Source organism: Eubalaena glacialis, chromosome X (assembly GCF_028564815.1).
Source record: "Eubalaena glacialis isolate mEubGla1 chromosome X, mEubGla1.1.hap2.+ XY, whole genome shotgun sequence".
NCBI classification, from domain to species: domain Eukaryota; kingdom Metazoa; phylum Chordata; class Mammalia; order Artiodactyla; family Balaenidae; genus Eubalaena; species Eubalaena glacialis.
The window spans coordinates 34,801,500-34,821,053 of NC_083736.1; the positions used below are offsets into that span (position 1 = coordinate 34,801,500).

The 19,554-nt window shown below is 42.9% G+C and overlaps 1 protein-coding gene across 1 annotated transcript in view; it reads left to right on the forward strand.

Moving 5' to 3' along the window:
- Window positions 1-1,280: 1,280 nt before the first annotated feature.
- XK (X-linked Kx blood group antigen, Kell and VPS13A binding protein) overlaps window positions 1,281-19,554 on the forward strand; it is a 48,435-nt gene continuing 30,161 nt past the window's right edge. Inside the window, exons 1-2 of the mRNA XM_061179064.1 lie at window positions 1,281-1,525; window positions 8,298-8,560. Of these exons, the coding sequence (XP_061035047.1) occupies window positions 1,281-1,525; window positions 8,298-8,560 (508 nt within the window). The remainder of the gene's footprint in view (window positions 1,526-8,297; window positions 8,561-19,554) is intronic.

Sequence of the window (19,554 nt, forward strand, 5' to 3'; positions counted from 1 at the left end):
TCCAGGACATGATGACCTGCTGGGTGCTATAAATAGATATTAGTAATCCTTTTAGAGAATGGGCCTGGCACTTAGCTGTGAGCTGAATACCTCCCCTTAACTCTTATAAATAGATTTTCCCATGCCACAGAAGAATGAAGAAAAACAGCCCTTCATGTTCTCTCTCCCTACAATTTTTGTCTTGATTCCTACTGAATCTTCACATTTTATTTGTGTTGCCATTATATTCCTAAATAGAAAAATGCCAGAGATGCCTGAAGATGGACGAAATCACCTAATTTCAGCAGGGAAAGGGATCTTGCAATTATTCAAGTGCAGTTTCTTATGGAACAGTTAGAACCCGAGTTGTAGAGAGGTTTAGTGACTGCTCAAGCTCTGAGCGACAAGGGTGGGCTGACCCCATCCTGATGTCCAGAAGATTGCCACAGTTCCAATAAGTGAAAAGGAACTGTGTTAGTCTTGGGGCTGGCACACAGCAGCAAGTAGAGGGAGATACGGCGTGGGCTAGAAAACCATTCCTTATTAGGTCCTGGTCTTCGCCTGGCTGATTTAATCAGTTATAGAGGAATATATTTTGAAGGCAGTTTTTCTGGGAAAGAAAGCGTTGGCTCTTAGGGATTATCACTGATGCTCTTTCACCTTGGAAGCAATGCTTCAGACTTGGCCCAGTGAAAAGGTACATCCTGGGTGCGTGATAATACACTTGTACTTTGAAAAGCATCTGTGTGGTCTGCTTATTTTTAAGTGACCGGAAACGCTGGTCCTTTGAGGAATTAGGCGTTATTTAGGTCCAGAAAATAGAGACTGGGCTGGAAAGGCATCCTGACCCCGATTCCGGGCCCCAAGGGCTGCAGGTTTTCGAAGGGATGTGACGGTTTCCCACGCGAGCGCCGACCAAAGGGCTCTAGGACCCAGCGGCTGCGCGCGGGGCCGGCGGGGCCCGACGCCTCCTGTGGGGCTCGGCGCGGGCTGTAGCTGGGCGCGGGTTCGCGGCCTGCCCACGGATCGTCACCGCAGAGACGCGGCGGGCACTGAGGCGCGCGGGCGGCGCACGGTGCGCGTGGGCGTGTCCCGACCCGGCCGCGCGCCCCGCCCCAGCCCCGCCGGTTTGCTTGACCCCAGGCCCAGCTCCAGGGCCCGGGTCTCGCGCCCTTGGCGGGCAGCGCAAAGCGCGGGAGCAGTTGGGGCCGGGCATGCCGGGAGCCCCCGGGGCAGCCGCCGCCACCGCTACCGCCACCGCCACCGCGTCTGTCGCCGGTGCGCGCCGCTGACGCGCGGAGATGAAATTCCCGGGCTCGGTGCTGGCGTCCGTGTTCCTGTTCGTGGCCGAGACGACGGCGGCGCTGTACCTGAGCAGCACCTACCGCTCGGGCGGGGACGGCATGTGGCAGGCGCTGACGCTGCTCTTCTCACTGCTGCCCTGCGCCCTTGTGCAGCTCACGCTCCTCTTCGTGCACCGCGACTTCAGCCGCGACCGGCCGCTCGTGCTGCTGCTGCACCTGCTACAGCTCGGGCCACTCTTCAGGTGCGTGCGGGACCCCCGGCGGCGGGGTCGGGCCTCCCGGGGGAGGGGACAGGTGGCCGGAGTCGCGGACCGGGCCCAGGCCGGCCCGCTCGGCTCCTCAGCTCCACCGTCGCTGTCACAGGAATGCGACAGGAACCTGGGAGAGTGGGAATCGAGCCGGGGCGTACCGCCTTCCTGTTAGGGGCGAGCGTAGGAAATTGCTGATAGTCAACTGAATTTGACGAACAGAAGGGTCAGTTTTATACACTTCGACCTCATAAAAGACATGCTTTCCCTGAGATCAGGTGGGATCTGGTAGGATGAGTTTGTGTCGTGACGGGCCCTTGGGAAGTGGGTTCTAAATGGCCGTTAGAGTAGAAGTGTATACAGCTGATTGAATTTAAAGTGATCAAACACGTGGAGTGTGCCAGGCACTGTTCTGCGCGTGTTACAAATATTAACTTACGTAATTCTCATACATGACATACATGACTCTAGAAATCCACGCATCATTCTTTTCTCTCGGATGTGGAGCATACGGGGTTGTAGAAATGTCTTCGGGGCCCTGCCTAACTTCTAAACGCAGTCAATGAAGTTGGAACACAAGTGCCATGAAGACCCCAACACTTGCTGGGCGTTAAGAAAAACTGTTAGTGACATTTCTGGAAATTAAATTGTATTAACACAAAGCAAGTAGAAAAATTCCTGGTAATGAAGTAGTTTGGCTTATCTAAGGACCATGAAGAGAGTTTTAAATGTGTTGTTTTGATATCTTTCATCTCTGTAGGAAAAGCAAAACAAAGGGTTTCTATCTGGATTAGAAACAAATTTATAATACTGAACTTTAGATGTAGGTGGTAGAAGAATTGGAAGAGGTGGAAAGGCCAGAGACGCAAGAGTGGTAATTTCTGGATGATGGAGTTATGGGTGATTTTCATTTTCTCCTGAAAAATATAGAAAAGTGCGTCATTTACTCCTTTATTATACTTTTCTACATGTTTCAGTTTTTACAGTAAAAATATTTTAACTTTATTAAAGAAAGAAAAAGTTTGGTGCTTTGGAGAGATAACTTCTCAACTATAAATAAAGTTTCAACACCATAAAGAGACCTATTTCCAGAAAATTCTGAATGGGTCATTGTCTTTTGGGGGGAAAAACAAAATAAAACATAAAAAACAAAGGAATAAACAACCCGCTTCCGTTAACAAGGGCGCTTTCATTCTAATGCAGCTGATTTCTTTCAAGAAGATATTGGGCCCATGCTGAGATACACAAAATGTGGTTCCAAGCCTCTTAGCTTCCAGATGAAAAGAAAAGCAACTTGATGTTGTGTATTAGCGTGACTTAATATCTTACTGCAAGTTCTTCCTGCTGACTGATTCTACTCTAACTCTAAGACATCAGCTTCACATAAAGATCAAAATTATTTCCCCCAAACAAAGGAGAGTCTCTCTTCCCTTCTAATCGATTGGACTTAGTAATATTTTAAAACTGTTTTGGGATAATTTAGCTCTGTTTAGTTTGGGGTGGGTACTAACTAACCAAACTCATGTTCTTTTTAGGTGAGATGATGATTTTGAGTTCACTCAGTTCAGCTGCATTACATTACACTGAAATGATTATGGGCTAAAATGATTATGGCCTACAAACTAGGCCCCGCTCCTTCTTTAGGGAGGCATTTGGAGAGCACCGTATTTCATTTATGTCAGTCTTATATTTAAAACTGTAGTTGCAATTTGAAGGGTTGTTTCCTCATTAAGCCTAGGTTGGAACAATACGAACATTGAATAATGTCTTGAATTTATTTTTTTCTATTTTAAGGACAATCTTACTGTGAATGATAATAGATATTCTGGAAAACCAGAGCGGGGAAAAGCACCTCTTAACAACAGCAAAATTTGTTTATCATTCTTTTACAGTTATGTTAATTTTTTTAATTAATTGGGAGAAGGAGTAAATATAAATGAGTTACAGGTTCAAGGAATTTCCCCCCATTCTTCTTCAGTGGTATAATGAGGAAAAATGGTACGTAAAAATCTGTCTTTATAAAGTAAAAGCTAAGAAGTTCTAGTAATTTTTTTATTCAAGTATAGTTGATGTACAATATTATGTAAGTTACAGGTGTACAATATATAGTGATTCACAATTTTAAAGGTTATACTCCATTTATAGTTATTATAAAATATAGGCTATATTGACCATGTTGTACAATATATCCTTATAGCTTATTTTATACCTAATAGTTTGTACCCCTTAATCTCCTACCCCTATATTGGCCCTCCCCCTTCCCTCTCCCCACTGGTAACCACTAGTTTGTTCTCTATATCTGTGAGTCTAGTATTTTTTATAGAACATTGTAAAATGATTCACCATTGTACTTCTCTCTTTAGTAAACTTTCAAAAGACTTTAAAATAATAATAGCCTATATTTGAAGAGTTTTCTTGTTGTTGCTTGCAAAGTGCTTTTACATACAGTATTTAATTCCATCCACTGTAAAACCTTGTGAGCTAACTGTCATTATCTTTTTTTTACAGTTGAGAATTGAGGCTCAGTGAGATTATGCAAGTGGCTTTTCTTTCTTTTTAACCAGTTTGGTGCTTGTGTAGCTTCTCAGAGCATGTGTGTCATAGGAAGATAACGTGGCGTATAGGAAATCATAATCAGTATTTCTTTTGAAAACGTGTTTTTATTAACTACCTTAGAGGGTCTCTGGTACCACAGATTATTTGTGCTGACACCGACATGCATGGTTTCAGCTAAGGAATAAACTCCTTCCACTATGGTGCTTGAAAATGGGATAAAGTGGAAAAAAAAATAGATCAACCTGCTGATTACCTACATTAGGAATCAGCAAACTATGCCCCACAGGTGAAATCCCCCTATGGCCTGTTTTTGTAAATAAAGTTTTATTGGGACACAGCCATGCTCATTCATTTCTGCGTAGTCTGTGGCTGCCTTTGCACTACAGTGGTAGAGTTGAGTAGTTGCAATAGAGACCAGGGCCTGCAAAGCCTAAAATATTTACTCTTTGTAAATACAGAAAATGTTTGCCAAACTTTGGTCTACACAATACTGAAAAACTACCTTGAATGATTTTGATGAAAATACTTAATTTATGGCTACATTTAGACAACTTCTCAAGTAAAACAAAACAAAACAAAAAACATTTGGAGTAATTGTATGAGTCTTGCAGAATTCCAAGAAGAATAGTAGAGTGTGTTTCTTATCAGTTTTCTTAACCAGTAGTGGCAAATAGCAGAAGTCTTAGGGCCTTTCACAAATTTATTAAACACCTACTACATGTGAAACTCTGTGCTAAGATTTTTATTAGTTGGGAAAAACAGTGGATTGCAAGGGGGTACACCTGGGTTTCAGGGCCACCTCTGTGATTAGCTCCTTCTGGGACCTTCTTTCATTTCCATTGGTAGACTGCAGATGCTTTCCATTAAATACAGCCCCTCCCCAGCATCCAGAGAATTGCTTTTTCCTCTGAACCTTCATTTTATTCATTCAGCTCTTAACATGTGCTGGTGTTTCACTTGTTTGTTTGTTTTAGTCTTTAAAAATTCTGAGCTTGATTTTATTATTCAAGTAAAATATATTTGTTGTTGAAACGACAGAAGGGCAGAAACCAGATAAGCATAACTAAAAAAAATTTAAAGTTCTAATTCAGCTAACTAAAGAAAACAATTCTTAATGTTTTGTTGTATATCCTTACTAATATTTTTACAGTGGTAAGCTGGTAAACCGTAAACTCTCTGGGGGGTGGCAGGGCGGGGGTGGAAGCCCTGATTTGCAGTGTTTGCTGATTTCTATGATTTAAATATTTCCATTATGGCCTATTTCAAGTTACGAAGTTGTTTAAGAACTGGCTCACAAAATTCCTAACTATTGGGCTTCCCTGGTGGCACAGTGGTTAAGAATCTGCCTGACAGTGCAGGGGACATGGGTTCAATCCCTGGTCCGGTAAGATCCCACATGCTGCAGAGCAAGTAAGCCCATGCACCACAACTACTGAGCCTGTGCTCTAGAGCCTGCGAGCCACAGCTACTGAGCCCGCGTGCTCTAGGGCCTGCGTACCACAGCTACTGAGCCCGCATGCTGCAACTACTAAAGCCCGTGTCCCTAGAGCCCGTGCTCTGCAACAAGAGAAGCCACCACAATGAGAAGCCCACGCACCGCAACTAGAGAAAGCCCGTGTGCAGCAACACAGACCCAATGCAACCAAAAAAAAAAAAAAAAATTCCGAACTATTTAATTGTCTCATGAGTCAGTATGAGCCAGCTCAGGCACTTCACTCTTTATGTGTATATGTGTGTATGTGTGTGTGATTTGTGTGTATGTATATATATGTAATTTTCTTTTTATTAAAAATGGAATTTTCTATATATATTCCATTGTAATTTACTCCTTTTGCTTACCAAATATAGGAAGCATTTTTATATATCAGTATATGTATGTGTATACTGTCAATTTTAAGGACTGGATAATATTTCATTGAATACATATATTAGGATTTATTTAATCATTGTTTTATTTGAGGACCTTTAGAGTATTTCCAGAATTTTGCTATTACAAATAATGATATGATTCAAATTTTTGCAGTAGGCTTTCTTTCTAAGTGAGTAAATATATGAGAAATATCTTATAAACTGAAAGTGCTATATAAATATGAGTTGTATTAATTATTTATTATCCTTATTATGTATAGGTCCCGTTTTCTTGCTTAGATTGTGAGCACCTCTGAATGAGGCGGGGTATCCAGCTATCTTTGCATTCCCCACAGCACTTAGCGGAGTGCATCTGCATTCATCACATATTTGAGAATAAAGAAGATGGTCAGTTTATTCTGTCTTCTAGTCCTTGTTGTGGTCAGTGGTCCCACAGTGTAAAGTTGCTAGGCCTCAAACAGTCCTCAGTCATAGATTTGAGTTTTTCCTCAGAACAAATTCAGTTGGATCAGCTGGACTTGAACTCAAAACCTTGAACTTCATTGTTTTCAGCCGAACAAGCTGGTCCACGCTGTTTTACATGTTTTCATGTAATAAAGTGTCCATGACCCCAGTGGACAAAATGTAGCAGACAATTGCCTGTCGCTCTCCCTCCCCTTCCCCCCATACTACTACGTACCTTTTTTTCTCTCAGGAACAAATGAACAAGGATAATAATCACAAAATATATCCACTTTGTACTCACCAAAGAAGTTCCTGTATTTCGTTTCTTACATCAGGTTTTATTATTTCGAATTATGCATGTATTCTTGTTGCCCTGGTTGCCTCGAGGTGAGAGTACAAAGTTAACAATACTCAATAAAATAAACGAAGCCATAAAATCTTCTGGCAGCATTGTAAGGTTGTTATAAAAATGCACGTTTGGGGAAAAAAATGTCCTTTAACAATTTTTAAACCTAAGGCCATGAACATTTTTCTTATTCCTAGGAAAAAAATATTTTTTCCCAACATTTTGTTATGAAAATTTCCAAACATACAGAAGACAACTTGAAAGAATTGTACGGTGAACACCCAAGTACTTGTCACCTAGATTCTACAGTTAACGTTTTATTTCACACATCTGTCCGTTCCTCTATCAATCCCTCAATCCATTTGTGAGTGTGTGTGTATAAATCGTATACGTCAGTACTCTTCCTCTCTTCGATATCCATATCATTACCTAAAGAGGGAAATCCAATTTTAAAAGCCAGGTACTCTATCAGTCTAGAAAGGTGACTGCTTAAGGCTCCATCCCTAGGGCAGGCTTGAAACTCCATAGATAAGACAGAGCTGGCAGGCTTCCAGGCATGATTGACTTTAGTCATGTCCCGTAAAGGCTTAAGAGAGCAGAAATGGTAATGTGGTCTTCCAGGGGAATTCTAGATGGGAAACTGCTCTGTACTGGGGGATCTTCCAACCATAGCTGCTGCTTTTTTTTAATATATATAAATTTATTTATTTTATTTTATTTATTTTTGTCCGCGTTGAGTCTTCGTTGCTGCCCGCGGGCTTTTCTCTAGTTGCAGCGAGCGGTGGCATCTCTTGTTGTGGAGCACGGGCTCTAGGTGCGCGGGCTCAGCAGTTGTGGCTCAAGGGCTCTAGAGCGCAGGCTCAGTAGTTGTGGCGCACGGGCTTAGTTGCTCCGCAGCATGTGGGATCTTCCCGGACCAGGGCTTGACCCGTGTCCCCTGCATTGGCAGGAGGATTCTTAACCACTGCGCCACCAGGGAAGTCCCGTAGCTGCTGTTTTAACTGAGGTGATTTGGGACATCTGTTGGATGTGAAAAAAATATATGTGCATATATATATATATATACATATATATGTGTGTGTGTGTGTATATACATGCATACACACATACCCATATACTGTATTATCTCCATAACAGCGCGGCAAAGTAGGTTTTATCTCTGCTTTATAATTGAGGGAAAGGGCTTGGGTTAAATGACCTGTCCAGGGCTGCACAGCTAATATGTGTCAGGAAGGGAAATGGAATGTCTTTCTGTGGCTCTGGAGCCTGAACCACTTCCCATTCCATTCTCTACTTGGTTTTCTTGCCTCAGTGGCCTTCGGTGTCACCTCTGAATTTGGTTCACACTCAGGCCAGTTGGCCTGGTGGAGGACCTCAAGAGGACTGCATGCTCAGAACTGGTCCTTAGAGAGGATGATTTTAGAGGAGGGGCTACAGTTCAGAGTAACCAAGTCAAGGCTTTGAGAATCAGGCTAAGTGAAAGCAGGGTAACTGAGAAAAGACAGAATCCTGTCTGCCTCTGATTATCATGACTTGCTGGTTTGTTTCCAGGTGTTTTGAAGTCTTCTGCATCTATTGTCAGTCAAGCCACATCGAAGAGCCTTATGTCAGCATCACCAAGAAGCGACAGATGCCAAAAAATGGCCTCTCAGAGGAAATTGAGAAGGAAGTGGGCCAGGCAGAGGGCAAGCTATTCACCCACCGATCTGCGTTCAGCCGGGCATCAGTGATCCAGGCTTTCCTGGGCTCAGCCCCCCAGCTGACCCTGCAGCTGTATATAAGCGCCCTGCAGCAGGACGTCACTATCGGAAGATGTATGTATATTTTTTATTTCTCTTTGCATTTGGGAATCAAAGTGGAGAGCAAAACATAAGGTTTATTTTGTTTTAGGCGAAATTCGTTTATATGTGCATTCAATCCTAAGTCTGTGCTCCAGTTACTAAGCTCAAAACATAGTGAGTTAAAATAATAACGACGTTTATTTTGCTTATGAATCTGCACTTTAGGCAGGGCTCAAAAGGGCTCACCTATGCTCCACTGTGTGTTAGCTGGGGTGGCTCAAAGATGCGGAGTTAGAATCCATTGAGGACTCATTCACTCGCATTTCTTATGGTCGATGCTGGCTGTTGCTCGGGGCTTTAGATCTTCTCCACTTCATCTCTCCATGTAGGTTAGTTTGGGCTTCCTCACAGCATGGTGGCTGCTTTCAAGGGCAAGTATCCTAAGAGTGAGAGAGGGCCAGGTGATAGAGGGTCCCTTTTGTGATCCAGCTTTGGAAGTCATGCAACATCACTTCTGCTGCATTTTCTTTGTTGAAGCAGTCAGGAATCCTGTAGGGGTTCAAGGGAAAGGGAGGAAAGGAAACTCTGACTTTTGTTGGGGAATGGCAGAGTTCTAGAAGTTCACTGCTGTGACCATTTTGGAAAATACAACTTGCCGTAGGCTGAAAATACAGCCGCCAGGGGCTGGGCCTCTTTGGATTTTGCCTCTGTCATTCAGTGATAGTTGTAAACCAGCTGAGACACAGTTGGTTGTAACAGCTTCTTTGTGGTGAATGAGGGAATCAAGAGCACTCTCCTGTTTTCTTGAAGTTCTAATAGGTATCTCAGCTTTAAAATGAACACAGTTCTCTAACCTTTGGGCTATTCTCACATCATCAAATTGAGGGCAGGTTTTGATTAAGCCAAATTTTAAAGAAAAAACCTGTACATGCATTGGACACAAGTGAAAAACCTTCATATGAAAAGCGGAAATAATCCTTCACAAATATTAATATTATTAGTAAATGAAAACCAGATATTCTGGTAAGTTTTGCTATATAGATAAACAAAAGTGAGTTAAAAGCCTTAGGCTGAAAAAATACATATTTAAGACAGCACTGAAACTGGAATCTTTTAAAATAAATCACTCATTAATTTCACTTCCCTCAGTATTATCCTCTTTCTGCCTATAATCTAGGCTGGATGGTAAAATGTCTTTAATTTATGGCTGGGTCACAGGATATTTGCATGTTACAACTGTATCCCTTATCCAGGTTACCTCAGAGTGACTATGATTCTTAAGATATATCAGGACTTTAGGTTGAGATCTTGGACCTTGGTGGATTCACATTTATGTGAAAATGCCTCCCACAGCCCCAGGTAGACAGTAGGTGCTCAATAAATGTAGCAGCATCCTTGTTCTCTAAGGACTTATAACTAGAATGGGCATTGACCAAGGTGAGTCCTCTGCATGCCACTATACCCTTTTCCCAGTTCGTTATTTTTCTATGTGGCAGGAACACAGCAAGAGACCAGATGTGGTGATAACCTATTTGATTTTTACAAGTAGATTCAATTTTTTTCTCAAGTTATTGAAAATGAAGATTGTCTTTTAGTTCAGAAGTTGGCAAACAGCAGCCCATGGGTGTAATCAGGCACTGCTTGTTTTTGTAAATAAAATTTTATTGGAATGCAGTCACACCCTTTCATTTACCTGTTCTCTATGTCTGCTTTTTTTGTTTTTGTTTTTGTTTTTAGCAGAGTTGAGTCGTTGCATAGTTGCAACAGAGAAAGTATGGTCCACAAAGCATAAAGTATTTACTGTCTGGCTCTTTACAGAAAGTTTGCCAACCCTAGTTACAGTTTTTCAGACAGAATTCTATTCAGGAAAATGAAATGTCTATCTCATAAAATATGAGATATCTCATAAAATGTCAGTGTCACAAAGAATATCTGTGACATGCCCCCCAAGAACTTGGAATAAGTCCTCTGAGAATTAAACGATCAATCAGATATATAGAGAGAAAGGAAGTGGGCATGGTCCTCTTAAAAATATAGATGACTGCCATTTGTATAGGTTTTGACTAACCCTAATCACTGCCTTAACATATCTGAGGAAGGGATCCCTCACCCGGAAGGGGAAAGGCAGTTATAATTGGAGGACAGGCTGGGGTGTGTCACAGAGGCAAACATTGGCAATATCTATCATATGATTAGGAATGCATTTGGTGCAAGGAATAAACACTTGGCTACAAGGTTAAACAACCCATTATTTTGCTTATCTAAGATGAAGTTGGAGTTAGGCCGTTGCTGGCATTATATCAGCTGCTCACAATGGTAAAGTTGATGTTCCTGAAATTCCATTGGCCTTTCTTTTGGGTTGCTACTGCATAGAATCCATCATAGCTGCATTCAAGGTAGAAAGGGGATGAAGGCAGAAGGGCGAGTGTCTTTCTTCCTTTATTAGTAAGTAAAAGCTTTCCTACAAACCTCCCTGATAGACTTTATTTAGGTCTCATTGACCGGGACTGGTCACATGGTCACCTCGGTGCAAGAAATGCTAGGAAAGCTGGGCATAGAAATGATTGCCACCAGTGGCTTACAGCAGCATTCCTTCAACTTCGCTGATGTTGATTAGAGTCACAGGAGGTGGGGGGGGGGGGGCGCCTGTTAAAAATCTACAGATAAGTTGGAAATTGTGATTTGCTGGGTATGGAATGGGAGCCTACGATATGTCTCTTGATTTTTTCTCTTTTGTTTTTTAAATAAGTGCTCCACGTAATTTTTATCTTCAGCAAAGTTTGGGAACACTGGACTAGACTAGTCACAACCTGCCCAGGGTTGGGCCCCTTGACACCCACAAGGAAATTATGTTTTCTTAAACTATAAGAGGAGGAATGGATATTGAGTGGGCAGCTAACAGCATCTGCCACACCATGTGTCCAGACCTATAGAAATGTGCATTCTTGACAGGAGAGGGACATGAAGTCCATCAGAACCTGACCCCATTCAACTTTCAAAGTCTATATAACCCCTTCTCTCTGATTCTATGCTCACTGAGCAAACATTGATGAATTTGGCCTTGGCAGAGCTTAGAGGGGAGGTGGAGCCGGCCACATGGTCCACTGGAGAGGTTTTTGTTAATTGCAGTATAATGCATATAACATAAAATTCACCATTTTAAGAGTACAATTCAGTAGATTTTAGGATATTCACAGTGTTGTGTAACCCTCACCAGTATCTAATTTTAGAATATTTTCGTTACATAGAAAAGAAATCCCATACTCGTTAGCAGTCACTCCTCATTTCCCCTCCCCAGACCCTGGCTATCACTGACCTACTTTCTGTCTCTATGGATTTGCCTATTGTACATATTTCATATAAATGGAATCATACACTATTGGAGAGGTTTTTTCCCATAGTCAGTGAATAATGGACACTGTCTACGAGCCTCAGCCTTTGAGTGAGACTAGTCAGCTCTCACGGGCTTGATCAAGTCTCTGGACCTTGGAGGACAGGTTGGTCTGAGGCCCAGGTGAGTGCACCAAGGTTACCGTGTTCTCTGAAGGCCCCCGCATCCTGCCATTTGGCCTGCCTGGATCTCAAAGTGCCCTTGTCTCTTCCACTCAAGGTGGTCTTGTTGGTAGTAATGATGACTGTTTCTCAGATCCTTGCTTTGTGCTAGGCACTGTGATTGGCATGATTGTGTTTCATGTTCACAGCATCCCTGTGAGGTAGATCTGATTACCTCCATCTTATTAAAGTTGGAAATTGTACTCATTGTCTACCAGAGGAGGCAGGATTTGGGGTTAGATTTATGTGAATTCATTCATGAAGTCAATGAATATGTATTGAATACGTTCTGTGTTCCTCACCTTGTGCTGGGCTCTGAGGATAAAGTGGTGAATAAGGTGGACCGGCACATATCCTTTTGGAACATGATAGAGAAACATGAAACAGATAATTAGTCATGTACTTATTTTATTTCAGGTAAATCCTGCAAAGTGAAAGTCCTGTGTAAGGGTCTATCGGGGGAATCTAACCAAGTCTGGGAGATGAGGGAAAGTTTTCCAGAGGAACTTAAGTTGAAACCAAAATCTGGTAGATGAGGAGGAGTCAAATGAAGGAAAAGCAGGAAAGGGCATCCCAGCATTTCAAACTTTATCCCAGAGGCAATAGGAAGCCATTGATGATTTTTAAACGACACAGTATCATGATCAGATTTAGTTTTAGAAGCTGATTACTCTGGAAAATGGATTGGAAGGGGATGAGGGGAGAAACAAGGAGGCCAGGAAGTGGGCTGCTACAGTGGTCAAGTTGAGAATGATAATGGCTTGGGCTGGAACAGGAGAAATGGGTTATTGGAGCCATATTAATGATGTAGAAGTGGAACAAGGTGATGATTGAATGGGAGGGTGAGGCAGAGAGAGATGTCAAAAATGGTTCCCAGGTTCCTGACATATATTATTTCTTTATATCCTGCCTCATTACAAAAAAAGCACTTGAGACAGGGCTTATTAGCTAGTGCTGTGATACTCTCTGTGGAAGATACCCTTCTGTCCTCTCTTGTGGACACTGGTAAATTAAATAGTAATATTATATAAACCTACCATCTGCAATTCAAGCAGTTCTTGTGATTACTAAATATTACTGGACTTATTTTTGAATGTATCCCATTGTAAACACAATTATAAATCTCATTCTCAGATGAAACACCTAACCTATGATCATTTATTTGAGAGAGGAACAGAGTTAGCAGTGGCTGGATACATGTTTTAAGATGTATAAGTATATAAATTCTGTCCCAAGTGATAGACTCAAAAGTACACACAATTCTTATAAACACTCTACGTGCTGTGTTAGGTTAAAAAAGAAGTTGTCACATCAAGTGAAGAATAAATCTAATTGCTCTCCTAGCAGTGTCAACATCTGGCATTTTCTCCTGTTCATCATATGCTGAAGTGCCACCCTCTGCTGCCTCTTGGCCTGTCATAAAGGACTGATCAGAGGCTGCGCAGCCGGCTTGAGCAGCGGCATCAGTGGGCCTGGGTTCACCATCCCAGTTCCCCACTTTCTGGCTACATGATCTTGGACATTCATCTATTTCCTGTGGGCAGCAGCTTCCTCACCTGTAAAACGGGGATAATCAGAGTTCCTCCAACTTGGGATTTTCCCAAAGAAGACGAAGTCACCGTGTGCCTGTAAACCGCGGCTTAACACAGAGCCTGGCACAGGGCACGCCCTTAACAGATGGCTGCCTGTGTCTCCCTCCCCGTGTACCAGATGCTCAGACAGGTTTCCCCAAGGTGCCGCCAGGCCTGATTCTCACGTGACTGCTGGATGCTTGGGCCTCTGGCTGTGAAAACCCCGGCCTGCCGCAGCTCGAAGCTCGTTGGGGGGGACGAGAGTGAGAGCGCCTCCCGTGCGGGGGTGGAGGGGAGCCAGGGCTGCATCCGGGAGCCAGACCGTCCTCGCCCTGCCTGCTCCCCTCTGCCTGGTGACTCGCCGTCTCTGCTTCCTTGTACCATCTAATAAAGCTTGGAGCTGACTGAGCCTTTGCCAACTTCACAGCAGTATCTGGAGTAACAGTGTCGGGTGTGCTTAGAGCTCAGTGGAGTAGGTGCTTGTTTAATCCAAGAAACTTCTTGACACCTGGTGCTCATTCAGCCAAATATTTACAGAAGCCTCATTGCCAAGATGTCCACCGCACAAATCTGTGATTGGTTAGAAGAGCCGTGAAGGCCTCCTGGCCTCAGCCAAGCCCCCCTCTTGCTCTTCTGCTCATGTGAGTGGCCAGCAGGCCCCTCCCCAGCGACTGCAGGTGGAGAGTCACCTTCAGCTGGTCACATGAGGGCACCAGCAGTGCCGCCCCGTCCCTGAAGTGGAGCCTCTTGGTGTCCAGGGCATGCTTCCTCATCTTCCAGTGACCTTCAGCCAACAGGGAGATGCCTCCAGGGTGGGTGGTGGCAGGGAATCAGTCATGATACTCAAATCCTGCCATGTTGGTTAAACAGCGTCTGATTAGGAAAAGCTGTTTATTTTGGCTTATGGCCGTGGCTTGTTTTAGCACAAAGCATAGTCTCCTGGATACCTCACCAGAAGTCACACCAGAGGAATTCATTAAGGGCCAGAGAAGTCATAGTAGGTGCATAAACCACATCGGATTAGCAGGTCTGTGTGCTCAGGGGGTCCCCTTACAGTCCATGCCGTAGTCAGCACTAGTGGTCCCTGGGACACCTGCGGGGAGCCAGGCTTCCTGAGCTCTTTTAGACTCTCTGTTTGATGTCCGAGTTTGGAGGTTGAGCTTTACTGACCTCGTGTTGGCAAACCTTCTGCAGAGTCACCTGGACATGGGAGAATCAGGCAGAGCTATACCACCATCCCTTTAAGAATCGTGCTTCAGCTGTGCCTGTGGCTTTCACAGGAGACATGCCCCCCTCCCCCGGCCCCGGCCAGCACGTCATCAGTCTAACTGCGCCCCCTGCCAAACCCCCTCCTACATGGGACCGGGAATCGTCCACGCAGGGGAGGAAGGCAGGCAGAGGGTGAGAACCACTGCCCTTGGGAAAGCATGAGGCACCCAAGTTTAGGCTTTTTGTGCATTTTGAAGAGGTGGGAAGGGGGATGGTGAAGAAGGATTTATTCTAACGTGAGCCCTTCAGAGAGAACACCAGTGGCGACCAGTGCCCTGTTGGGAGTGGGAAAACTAAAACCGGAGTGAGTAGGGACAGAGGCTGGGGAGGGTGTGGCTGCCAAACCAGGTCCGTGATCAAAAGCAGTGTCAGGGCAGGCCAGGGTCAGACACCAGACACAGGTCAACACACGGGAAAACATCACGTGTGGGACGACGTGAGCCCACGAGTCGAGCCTGGAAAGGTCTTGGAGAGTAACGTCGCTTTGCTGTTGGCATGAACACGAGGCCTGGGACCCTGGCTGGCCTCCCATTGAAGACAACCTCTGAGAAGAGAGGTGTTTTGAAGGCCCAGGCTCCCCTGGTCCCCGAGTCTGACAGGTCTTGCAGTCATGTGGCTATGACTCTTTAGAACAGGCCTTTTGGGCCCCAAATTAGAATTTTAAAATGAGGGACCTTCTAGTAACCTCTAATACATTCTTTCCTAAAGCATAAATTGCAAAGTGGCAGCTTACAGACCTAATCTGGATGGCATTTGTTAGTCCTACACAGACATCTTAAAAGAAAATTCATAAGCTGCTGACATTTAAAATCACAGACTTTTTCCCTGAATATCTGGATTTCTGGCTTCTCTCGTGAAATCAAAATGTCTGGGTGTCCATGTGGTTGCAGTGAACTGGAGATACGAGATGCTATCCCATTAAGGTCAGGCCTCTGGTCTGCCACTTGTCTCTTTTGGATTTCATGTCTCGCCCACTTCCCTCACTTCTAGTAACTGTCTGGCCACTACAGAGACTTGAACTTGTTACTCACACCACAGATTAATTCTCAGTTCACAGTATTCAGAAGGATCAATTTTCTCATTTGATGATGTATTATAGTACAGGGCTTCTCAAACTGCCTTTAGTGTAGGGCCAGTATTATCTGTTCTTCTTGTTCTAATTCCTTATGAACTGATAGGAGGTCCTATTATGCATGACTGATATACAGCTCACATTTGACTCATCACTGGAGTACCACACCTCCAGGACTGGTGTAGACCCTATTCACTGGATGAGCCCACTCACTTAAATATTGGGGTGAAGCCAGATTGCTATGTTCCGAAATGCTGACTCTCAATTTCCATTTTTGTAGCTGGCCAGTAACAAACAGTTCCTTGACCAGCACCAGTCCGCAATCCACAGTTCAAACATTTTGAGATAATGAATTTATTTTATTTTATTCTTTTAGGGGTATGGTTTTAAATCTAAGGAACTTCATTTTGTATCATTTAGTATTTCTCTACAGTTCTTCGTGAACACAGAAGATTGGTTTCTCTGATATTTAGGGTTGTAGAATCACTGTGGGGAAAATCTGTCTAAACTTCTGTTAAAGCAAAATCTACTAAAGGAAACCAATTTGCAGCAGGGAGACAGGTTAGATACTGCAGTTGTGAGATACTTGGGTTCTGAGATGTAGGATGAGAAGAATTCACCAACTGAACTGTGGAAGAGAGAGTCTTCATGGCACAAAAGTGCAAAATAGTGAAAGAAGAAGGGGGAAACTGGGTTCTGGTCTCCCGTAAATGTAGTTTACTTGGGGCACGTCAGCTTCCATGGCTATATATAAGATGAGGAGGTTGGACTAAATTATCTCAAAGATCTGCTCGAGATGTACAGTTACCAGTCTGTGATCTTTTCCTAAGGAAAGTTCTCTACTGAAGGTGGGTGAGTGGGGCACAGAGGACAGGGATTGTTTTTTAGGGACTCCATTTTACAGCTGAGGCCACTTTGGCCCAGAGATGCCGATCAGCTCTCCCAAGGTCACGTGGCAAGTGGGTCCACAGTAAGGACGAGAGCCCAGCCCTGCTCCCTGTTGTTGAGGCTCCTCCTCTCCTGTATCCTGAGAAATGGGTGGTCTCGACATAGAAAGGGTTTAATGGTCTCCCCTGGGAAAAAGAAGCCAAACTCTTCAATATAGAGGTGTCAAGGTGTCTTGGGTTTCTAGGAAAACATTCTCAACAATTCACTCTCAAGAACTTCCACTTGTGTTTTATTTGGAGGCCAGACAGATTAGGATCAAAGGACTGATTTTATAGTACAGGTCTTCAGACTTTGTATACCTAGGCCTTGTTCCATTGGACAGTGTGAGAGCCGTGTGATGAGTCCATTTCCTTCTCAGTTAAGGTGTTCTTGAAATTCTGACTCTGTCCACTGACATGGTCGCAAAGGGGATTATGTGATGACATCAGAAGCCTGTGCTCAACAGCCTTTTCGTGAAGTACCTGAGTTACTGTCCTTTTCCACAGAGTTCTGAGACCGTCCTGCTTTGTTGAAGACAAGATTTCTGTCCTATAGCTGACTGTAGGGCCTTCAGGGTAGCCTCAGAATTAATAAAAATGTATCTGGAGATGGCAGAGACTTTAAATGTCTGGGGGTCGCTTATGACTTGTGATAATTTTCACAGGTGAAAAGTCTGGTAGGAGTGCATAATGAAAATGGTACAGTTGAAGAGGAAAATTTTTGTGACATGCAAAATAGGATAATAAAGCCAATCCAAAAAAAAAGAGGTATGGGGAAAATATCTATAAACGTAATGATTAAGCCTGTCTTCATTGAAGTCTAGAGTAGATTTTAAACATCTTTATTTTAATAAAACTCCATAGAAGGGTTTGATGTGCCTCCTCATTTTAAAAGCACTGGTCTAGAAATTGCTAGTAAAATTTAAGAAGAAAGGTGTGCCCAACTATTTTTTTTAATTTACTTAAATATGACCAAAAACACTATAATTTTGTTACCTAACACCGTCAAGGAAGGCGCCAGCAGGACTCTGATAATTAGAAACATATAATGGACAGTAAGGGTGCTGACAGATATCCAAGAACTTCACTTACAACATAAAACTTCTGAAATATTGATATTAATAATATTTCCCTATTCACATTTAATCTAGGGAAGGCTAATACCTCTTTTGATTTGACTTTTTTTCATGCAACTAATCAATACTAACATAGGAAATAAAGCGAATTATTTCTAACACCTCTCTTTTTATAAGGTGAAAGAACAAATCTTTTTTACTTTCTAGGGGCCTCTGGGAAATCTCAGACAGTTTTAAGTCCAAAAGATGTTGTGAAGTTTCTTTCACTTTTCATTTTGGATTCAGTGTTGGAAGGCAAAATTGAAAAATTTCCAGGAGGTTTGAGAATTAAGATAAGATCGTGGGTGTCTGAGTACATGAATGATTATAGCTTGGTTATTTATTAAATAAAGTGACAATATAGCATTTAATTAAATACAAAAAAATCATTAGCACAATTGTAAATGCAGAACTTCTATTGTTTCTTTTACTTTAAAGAGAGTAATCAAGGGCATGATAAAGTCATAGCAAAGCGTTATTGTGGTGAGATATCGAATCTCTGCTATTTGGACAGATTACGTAGAAGGTGAGGTGGGCGGCTGGATAATGACCCCAAAGATATTTAGTTTCTAATCCCTAGAACCTGTGAACTTTATATGGCCAAAAGGACTATCCAGATAAAGAGATTGACGTGAAGAGTATTGTAGATTAGCCAGGGGGGCCCTTAATGTAATGACAAGTGTCCTTAGAGAGGCGGGAGGTGATTTGATTACAGAATGAGATGATAATGTGAGGACTGGAGCAAGTTGCTACACTGCTGGCTTTGAAGATGGAGGAAGGAGCCACCAGCCAAGGAATGCAAGGTATACAGCTCTAGAAGCTGGAAAGTCAAGGAAATGGATTCTTCTCCAGGGCCTCTGGAGGGAGCATGGCTTTATTGACACCTTGATTTTAACCCAGAGAAACTGATTTGAGACTTCTGGCCTCCAAAACTGTAAGAGAATAAATGTGTGTTGTTTTAAGCCATCAAGTTTGTGGTAATTTGTTACAGCAGCCATAGGAAACTAATACAGGTGCAGAGTAACCTCTTATTAGGAGCAGACCAATACTCCAAAAAAACTTTCTCATTTTCACAGAGAGCAAATAAATTCTAGGTTTGCTTCAATGTAATATTTCATTTTAAAGGACCCACAATCTCTTTTTGACAATCTTACGAGTAAACCCATCAAAACTGAGGCAGATTTGGCAAAGTTTTAACACAGATATGTGTTACTTTTCAGATTCTCTTTCCACAAACTTACAGCTTTCTATATTCATTCAGGTTTTTTTCTTCACCATTCTTCCTCTTTTCCATTCTGGAACAAGTCATTTTACTTCAGGACAGGAACATTCCCTTTTTTGCCCCTAATTTTAAAAATGTCTCATTATCTTCAGACTCCTAGTAGAGACTCATTCATGTAGAGTCTCATTTACGTAAATTAATTATAACTTTTTGGAGAAAACTAGGGGGTTGATCATTGTAAATTTCTGTCATTTTAGTAGAACTCATGAATACATTCAACCCAGCTTTATTCAGCCACGC